The sequence below is a fragment of the Symphalangus syndactylus genome, chromosome 14, assembly GCF_028878055.3.
Source record: "Symphalangus syndactylus isolate Jambi chromosome 14, NHGRI_mSymSyn1-v2.1_pri, whole genome shotgun sequence".
NCBI lineage: Eukaryota > Metazoa > Chordata > Mammalia > Primates > Hylobatidae > Symphalangus > Symphalangus syndactylus.
The window spans coordinates 15,820,446-15,828,456 of record NC_072436.2 but is presented as its reverse complement, the minus strand read 5'-3'; the positions used below and the strand labels follow the sequence as shown (position 1 = coordinate 15,828,456).

The 8,011-nt window shown below is 62.4% G+C and overlaps 1 protein-coding gene across 4 annotated transcripts; it reads left to right on the top strand.

Moving 5' to 3' along the window:
* Positions 1-2,214: 2,214 nt before the first annotated feature.
* ARHGDIA (Rho GDP dissociation inhibitor alpha) lies at positions 2,215-6,134 on the top strand. Of its 4 annotated transcripts, none has more exons than XM_055241036.2 (7): positions 2,215-2,565; positions 3,902-4,118; positions 4,234-4,317; positions 4,451-4,527; positions 4,621-4,684; positions 4,782-4,868; positions 5,273-6,134. In XM_055241036.2, the coding sequence occupies exons 2-7, from the start codon at positions 3,929-3,931 to the stop codon at positions 5,476-5,478; spliced, it is 708 nt and encodes a 235-aa protein (XP_055097011.1). In that variant the 5' UTR covers positions 2,215-2,565; positions 3,902-3,928; the 3' UTR covers positions 5,479-6,134. The 4 variants fall into 4 exon arrangements, with proteins under 4 accessions (XP_055097011.1, XP_063473462.1, XP_055097013.1 ...); XM_055241037.2 differs by lacking the exon at positions 2,215-2,565 and adding an exon at positions 3,097-3,224; XM_063617392.1 differs by having other exon boundaries at positions 2,443-2,565; positions 4,782-6,134.
* Positions 6,135-8,011: the final 1,877 nt, after the last annotated feature.

The window sequence follows — 8,011 nt, the reverse complement described above, 5'->3', positions numbered from 1 at the left end:
ATGCTCAGCTAATTTTTTTTTGTATTTTTAGTAGAGACAGGGTTTCACCACATTGGCCAGGCTGGTCTCCAACTCCTGACCTCAGATGATCCACCTGCCTTGGACTCTCAAAATGCTGAGATTACAGGCATGAGCCACCGTGGCCCGCCATTTTTTTTTTTTTTTTTTTTTTTTTGAGACGGAGCTCCCTCTGTTGCCCAGGCTGGAGTGCAGTGGCGTGATCTCAGCTCGATGCAAGCTCCACCTCCCAGGTCCACACCATTTTCCTGCCTCAGCCTCCTGAGTAGCTGTGACTACAGGTACTCACCACCACGCCCAGCTAATTTTTTGCATTTTTAGTAGAGACAGGGTTTCACCGTGTTAGCCAGGATGGTCTCGATCTCCTGACCTCGTGATCAGCCTGCCTCGGCCTCCCAAAGTGCTGGGATTACAGGCGTGAGCCACCGCGCCTGGCCCAACAGTTTTTTTTTTTAAAGCACTTGGGTTATTGGAAAGTTGGGCAACATGATCACCTGCACAACAGGCTCTGAGTCTTTAACGGTGAAGCATTTCACACCTGATTAGGAAACGCTGTGCTGATGACATGGCACTGGCAGTGTGACTCAGTTACAGAAACTCACAAAGATCCCTCCAACATTGAGAAATCTTCAAAAGACACCAAGCTCGGTATTTTGCATAGTTCTATCCCCAAAAATGCTCTCCTGTGTTCATTTCTGTGTCTGAAGAAAGCAGCTGTGTGTGTGTGCGCGCGTGTGGTCTCCACTTCTCTTGGTCAGCCTGGGTTCCCGGCCAGAAGCCTGGCAGTATGGGCCAAACAGACAGGGCCCTGTCTGCATGGAGCTCAGGAGTGATTAAAAGAGGCTGGGTCGCCAGACATGGTGGCTCACACCTGTAATCCTAGCACTTTGGGAGGCTGAGGCAGGAGGATCACTTGAGCTCAGGGGTTCAAGACCAGCCTGGGCAACATAGTGAGACCCCGTCTGTACAAGAAACAAAAAATTAGCGGGACATGGTGCTGCACACCTGTAGTCCCAGCTACTCGGGAAGCTGAAGTGGGAGGATTGCTGGAGCCCAGGAGATCGAGGCAGCAGTAAGCTGAGATTGCACCACTGCACTCCAGCCTGGGCAACAGAGCAAGACCCTGTCTTTAAAAAAAAAAAAAAAAAAAGGTTAGGCACCCCGGTGGCTCATGCCTGTAATCCCAGCGCTTTGGGAGGCTGAGGTGGGTGCATCACCTGGGGTCAGGAATTCGAGACCAGCTTGGCCAGTGTGGTGAAACCCTGTCTCTACTAAAAATACAAAAATTAGCTGGGCATGTTGGCTCACACCTGTAATCCTAACTACTCGGGAGGCTGAGGCAGGAGAATCGCTTGAATCTGAGAGGTGGAGGTTGCAATGAACCGAAATTGTGCCATTGTACTCAAGACTAGGCGACACTGAGACTACGTCTCAAAAATAAATAAATAAATAAATGAAAGAGGCGTCCACGTTAACGAGTCCACAGTCCTAACAAGTGCTGCAGGCTGGACGTGGGGCAGCGTCCCACCCAGTGCCTGGTGCAGGGCATTTAGGGGCTTGGCCTCCAGGAGAGGCGAGCCCAGGGCTGGGTGCGAACACTGCAGCTGGGCCAGGCCACTCACGCTATGCGGCCGTTCCTGATGCTTCAACAGGGTCCTTGTGGGCGAATGTGTGAAATCTCGGAACGAGTGGAGTGGGGAACAGGGCGTCAGCGGTGAAGCCCAGGCTGAGGCAGCCCCTCATCTGCTCACGGTGCCAGGAGCTCCCTGCCTCCTGGTCCTGAGGAGCCGCGGGATTCCTCAGGGACACAAGGGTCCCTGCAGTGGTGCCTGAGCCAGGCAGCCCCGCGTGCTGCGCACGAATTCTGTCTCAGCCTGGAGAAAAAAAACCCCGCTGCGCCCTCGCCCACCACGAGCTTTCCGCGGGGCGTGGGCGTGCAAGGGGCTCCTCCTCGCCCCACAGCCCTGTCCTTCCACGGGGGACACCAAGGCCCTGGAACGGCCCGCGCGCCGGCGCTCTCGCCCGTGTTTAACGAGAACTTAATCCCCGTGCCCGTCACCTCCCCTAAGTCCCGCGACTAGGTGACAAGGCCCCGAAGCAAGAGTCGCAGTCGGACCCACTGGGCCGGGAAGGACAGCGCACTGCACCTGCGCGGGCTTCCACAGCCTACGCGGCCGCCGCAGGCCTCGAGTGGGCGCGGGTTGGACAGCGGCGAGAGGCGGGACCGGACCTCGCCTCCCGGGTGCGAGCGCTCTGGGCTCGCGTAGGGAAGTGCCCTGGCTTACAGAGGTGACCACTGACAGGGCTTGGGGTGGAAGGTGACGACGCCAGAATCCATGCGGAACGCGCCCACGAGGCCCAGCCGCAAGATGGCGACGGCGTGCCCCCGGCCACCCGCGCGCCGCGCATGCGCCCTGGCCTTCCCCGCCCGAGTGAGCGGAAGTCTCGTGACCCCGGAAGTGACAGGCAGGGCGGGCGGGCGCGGCGGCCGACGACGTTCGTCATTTAGTGCGGGAGGGAGCCTGAACCGCGCGGCCGAACCCTCCGGTGAGTGGCCGTGGCGGGGCGGAGACGGCGGGTCGGGGCGGGGACCGGCGGCGCCGGCGGGGGCGGGGGGCGTCGGGGTGGGGGCTTCCGCCTTTGTTCGCGCCCCGCCCTGAGCCCGCGGCGGGGTCTCGGCGGGCGGGGGCGCGGTGACAGCGGGCCAGGGCGGTGCGGGCTAGGGCGGGGCCGGGGCGGGACCGGGCGGCGGCGGCCCCGGCCCCACGTGCGGGGCCCGGGCCGGAGGGGCGGCGGGGGCCAGGGGAGTGCCGGCCCCTCCCGAGCGGCGCGTAGCTTCTTTCATGGCCGCCGAGGCGCGTGGGGCCCGGGCCAGACCCGAGGGCCCCTCCCTGGGGACGCAGGGGGCGCCGGGCAGGCAGCCGCGGTCCATCGCGTTCTGGGGCGACGCGGGGATTGGGGCGCGGCCTCCCCGAACGCCCGGGCCACGCCCGGCGCGGATTGCGGGCCCTGCGGAAGTGCGGGCCGCGCCCTAGGATCCCGGCGCCTGCGGCTATCCTCGCGCGGCGCAGAGGCCCCAGCGCCTGGAGGAAGCAGGGCGGCCTGGACCCCGACCTGGGCGTCCCAGGTGTGCTGCTCTCTGACCCACCTCCCACGCTGCCGGGAAGGATCTGAGCCTGACAGACTCGCGCTCGGGTCCCTGCCGGGTCAGTGCTGCCCCGGGCACTCCTGGCCCACGATCTACAAGAGGGCCCGAGAGTACTGAGTGGCTGTAGTAGCTCCCAAGTTGTAGGTCACAGACCCTCACAATTGTAGAGAAACCGGAGATACTAAGGATCCCCGTGTGCCGTTGGCCCCGTGCGGTATTCTGGCTTCCCCTAACATCCGAGCTCCGGGGGTATCCTGTTTGAAGGATGAGGCTGAGCCGACCACACACGTTTACATGTGACTACCACGGCCAGAGGAGCATCCCTACTGAGGGATACCGAGTCCCGTCACCCCGTAGGGCTAGGGCCTGGGCAGCTCAGGAGCAGCAAGACCCTAAGAGAGGGTTTAGTGTGGGCCCAGCCAGTTGATTCTGGGGCCTGCTAGCCCCGCCCCACACATAGGAGGGGCTGCTGCCTCCTCCATCGTGGAGGAGGAGGTGTGCCCTCTCTCCCCAGGACCGGCTGCAGTTCCTATTTTGTCTTAGATGTTATGCCTGGGTTGGGGGCACCTCACACTGCCCCAGAGGATGCCCCTGAGGAGGAATCGGGGGGTGGAGAGGAGCGAGGGTGGCCCCCTTGGAGCCCTTTTGGAGCTCTGGCTGCAGCTCACACTCCTGCTCAGAAGTGCGCCTCCGTTGGGGATCCAGGTCCAAGGCCTGTCACTGTCCCGCCCACAGGTATCCCAGCCCAGGCTAAGCTTGAGCATGGCTGAGCAGGAACCCACAGCCGAGCAGCTGGCCCAGATTGCAGCGGAGAACGAGGAGGATGAGCATTCGGTCAACTACAAGCCCCCGGCCCAGAAGAGCATCCAGGAGATCCAGGAGCTGGACAAGGATGACGAGAGCCTGCGAAAGTACAAGGAGGCCCTACTGGGCCGCGTGGCCGTTTCCGCAGGTGAGTCTGGGCTGCGGGAGCCGGGTGGCCGCCCGTGCACTCCAGCTGTCTTGCCGCTCCCCAGCCCCTACTTCCACTGGTGGGGGTGGGGCCCTCACCTGCTATCACTCCCCAGACCCCAACGTCCCCAACGTCGTCGTGACTGGCCTGACCCTGGTGTGCAGCTCGGCCCCGGGCCCCCTGGAGCTGGACCTGACAGGTGAGTGCCCTGCAGCCGCGGGGGTTCGGGCGGCCCCTGGTGGGGATCTCGGGAAGTGCAGCCACGGGGCTGCGCAGGGCTGGGGGCCCCAAGGGCTGCTGGGCAGTCACTGAGGGAGAGGTCCCCCCAACAGGTGACCTGGAGAGCTTCAAGAAGCAGTCGTTTGTGCTGAAGGAGGGTGTGGAGTACCGGATAAAAATCTCTTTCCGGGTAAGCTACGGGCTGCTGTGGCCAGGGAATCGAGGCGGGGCTCGGGCTGGAGTCCGGGCAGACCTTCCCTGATCTTGGTTTCGGGTCCTGCAGGTTAACAGAGAGATAGTGTCCGGCATGAAGTACATACAGCACACGTACAGGAAAGGCGTCAAGAGTGAGTGGGGCCCTGGGCAGGGCAGAGGGGGCCGCTTGGGTGCGTGCTGCCAGGCGGGGAAGCAGGGCCGCTGACCACCCTCTTCCTTGTGCCACAGTTGACAAGACTGACTACATGGTAGGCAGCTATGGGCCCCGGGCCGAGGAGTACGAGTTCCTGACCCCCGTGGAGGAAGCACCCAAGGGTATGCTGGCCCGGGGCAGCTACAGCATCAAGTCCCGCTTCACAGACGACGACAAGACCGACCACCTGTCCTGGGAGTGGAATCTCACCATCAAGAAGGACTGGAAGGACTGAGCCCAGCCAGAGGCGGGCAGGGCAGACTGACGGACGGACGACGGACAGGCGGATGTGTCCCCCCAGCCCCTCCCCTCCCCATACCAAAGTGCTGACAGGCCCTCCATGCCCCTCCCACCCTGGTCCGCCTCCCTGGCCTGGCTCAACCGAGTGCCTCCGACCCCCCTCCTCAGCCCACCCCTGCCCACAGGCCCAGCCTCCTCGGTCTTGTGTCTCGTTGCTGCTTCTGCCTGTGCTGTGGCGGGGAGAGGCCGCAGCCAGGCCTCTGCTGCCCTTTCCGTGTCCCCCCAGGTTTTATCTCCCCGTCACACCCGAGGCCTGGCTTCAGAAGGGAGCGGAGCAGCCATTCTCCAGGCCCCGTGGTTGCCCCTGGACATGTGCGTCTGCTGCTCCGGGGTGGAGCTGGGGTGTGGGATGCAGGGCCTTGTGGGGGCCGGGCCGTCCTCCAGCCCCGCTGCTCCCTGGCCAGCCCCCTTGTCGCTGTCAGTCCCGTCTAACCATGATGCCTTAACATGTGGAGTGTGCCGTGGGGCCTCACTAGCCTCGAACTCCCTGTGTCTGCATGAGCATGTGGCCTCCCCATCCCTTCCCCAGTGGCGAACCCAGTGACCCAGGGACATGTGGGGTGTGCTGCTGCTGCTCCCCAGCCCACCAGTGCCTGGCCAGCCTGCCCCCTCCCCTGGACAGGGCTGTGGGGATGGCTCCGGCGGCTTGGGGAAAGCCAAATTGCCAAAACTCAAGTCACCTCAGTACCATCCGGGAGGCTGGGTATTGTCCTGCCTTTGCCTTTTCTGTCTCAGCGGGCAGTGCCCAGAGCCCACCCCCCTAGAGAGCCCTCAATGGACAGCCTTACCCACCCCACCTGGGCCCAGCCAGGAGCCCCGCCTGGCCATCAGTATTTATTGCCTCCGTCCGTGCTGTCCCTGGGCCGCTGGCCTGCCGCCTGTTTCCCCAGGCTCTCAGTGCCACCACCCCCGGCAGGCCCTCCCTGACCCAGCCAGGAACGAACAAGGGACCAAGTGCACACATTACTGAGAGCCGTCTCCTGTGCCTCCCCCGCCCCATCCCCGGTCTTGTGTTGTGTCTGCTGGGCTCAGGCAGAGGCGCCTGTCCCTACATCTTTTCTGACTGGGAAATAAATGCCCCTGAAGGAGCTGGGGGTGTCTGCTGCTTGGCATCTCCAGGGTGTGGCAGGGGAGGGCCTGGCTCCTCTGCTGCCTCACAGGCTTTAGGAGACAAAAGGGAAGATGGGGACCCTGGTGGGGTGGTGGGAGGGAAGGGTAGGGCCCCCTTGAAGAGCTGTGGCTGCTGGGCTTCTTGCAACTATCTGGGGAGAAAGGAATGTGACTCCCAGCTACACCAGCCCTAGGCAGCAAGTCTAGAACAGTGCAGAAGGCCTTGGCTGGGGTTGCCTGTCCTTGCTGAGGGAATGGGGAGACGGGCCTGGCCTGTGCAGCTCAGATGCTGCCAGAGAGCTGCTTGATTCCCTGGCCGGGGTCGGAGGTGTCAAGTTGGCCTGGCTGTGAGCGTGCCCTCCAATGACTGGATCCCAAGGAAACCCAAGGAGGAATAGGCCCAAGCCAGGGTCAGCCTTGTGGCCCCTGGCGCATGTGGGCGCAGCTGTGGCTGAGGCAGGAAGTAGGTGCCCAGGCAACGGGGGCCACAGAGGTGCCTAGAGCACCAGCCCTTCACAGCCGCAGCCGCGTGCCCTCTGGGATCGGGCAGTGCCAGGAGCCCCACAGTGAAAAGGGTTGGTGTGATGGGATTGGTAGGAGACTGAGAGCATCCTCGCTGCGATGCAGTGCAAAGGGGCTACTAGGGGAACCACGCAGGGCCTCCTGGGGCAGGTGCACTCAGCCAGGGATCCCAACCGTTGCAGCGTCCAGGAAGCCCAGCTCCTCCGTGTCTGCAGAGACGTGTGGGTGGCACTGCCTCCTCTCTGAGCACCATCTCCAAAAGCCCCCTGGGAACTTCAAACCCATGCCCCTCTACCCTGCAGGAGGAAGAGGCAGATAAGTAACAAAGCACCACTTAGAAGTGTCCACTCAGAAATTCTTTTTCTGGCCTGATGCCAGTTTCAAAATCTGCCTTCTGTGGTAAGGTGTTGAGAAAAATATTTCACACAGAGGCAGCTGGGGTGGGCAGCTGCTACCCTGGGGCCCTCCTACTGGTCATTGTGACACAGGCCATACCGCTTTGGGGTTTATCAGCAAGGTGGGCCCCGTCAGGGGCTTATCGCCAGCTGGGGTGGGCAGGGAGATGCCCTCATGCTTCAGGTCACTAACCACACACCTGTGCCAGGGCAGTGTGTGCAGGCACCACTGCCACCTTGCCCCGTCCTTGCCCGGCCTTTGTGGGGGCCACAGAGGCTGAGCCTAGAGCTGACCCTGTGTCAGACACCCCAACAGAATGGCGCCTTCCTGCAGAAGCTAGTTCAGATCCAGATCTGAGAGCAGCCATAGACAAAGGCTGGGTCAGCCCCCAGCCCTTGATTCCACAGGGAGCAAAGACCCTACCGAGCCTTTCCCAGAACTGCTGCTGGCCCCAAGCGAGGTGGTCTCGTGTCGCATTGCTGCTTCTGCCTGTGCTGTGGGGGAGAGAGGCGGTAGGGTGGTGAAACCACAGGATGGAGGCTAATCCCACTGGACGGACACCAGCACAGCCAGGGAGGGTGAGCTCCGAGGCAGCAACTCCTGCCAGGCAGTTTCTTTCACACTCCTAGTTCACTTCTTACATGATCCAGGGGAGTCCCCAAGCCCAGTGCCAGGGTGTTGTCAGCAGTTCGGCTCATTGGGCAAGGGTCTTCTGAGCTTGGGCAGAGCCAAAAGGCTTCGCCTTCTTGCTCCTGGATTTTCCCAGCTTTGTTAGACATGTGAACTCAGACCCAGGTGCCAAGCTGTATGGGCATGCTGCCAGCAGCCAGGACTTTGGGCTGGCCCCTCCCCTGGTGCAGGATAACATGAGGTGGCACCTGCACAGTGGGCATGACGTGTCTCTCGGGTCCCAAGTCTAACCTGATCCTCGTGGCCC

Coding starts and splice junctions, on each gene's coding strand:
- ARHGDIA (XM_055241036.2), top strand. CDS start 3,929: ATGGCTGAGCAGGAACCCACAGCCGAGCAGCTGGCCCAGATTGCAGCG. Junction 4,685..4,781: donor GTACAGGAAAGGCGTCAAGA/GTGAGTGGGGCC, acceptor CTTGTGCCACAG/TTGACAAGACTGACTACATG. Junction 4,869..5,272: donor CGTGGAGGAAGCACCCAAGG/GTATGCTGGCCC, acceptor GTGTCCCCCCAG/GTTTTATCTCCCCGTCACAC.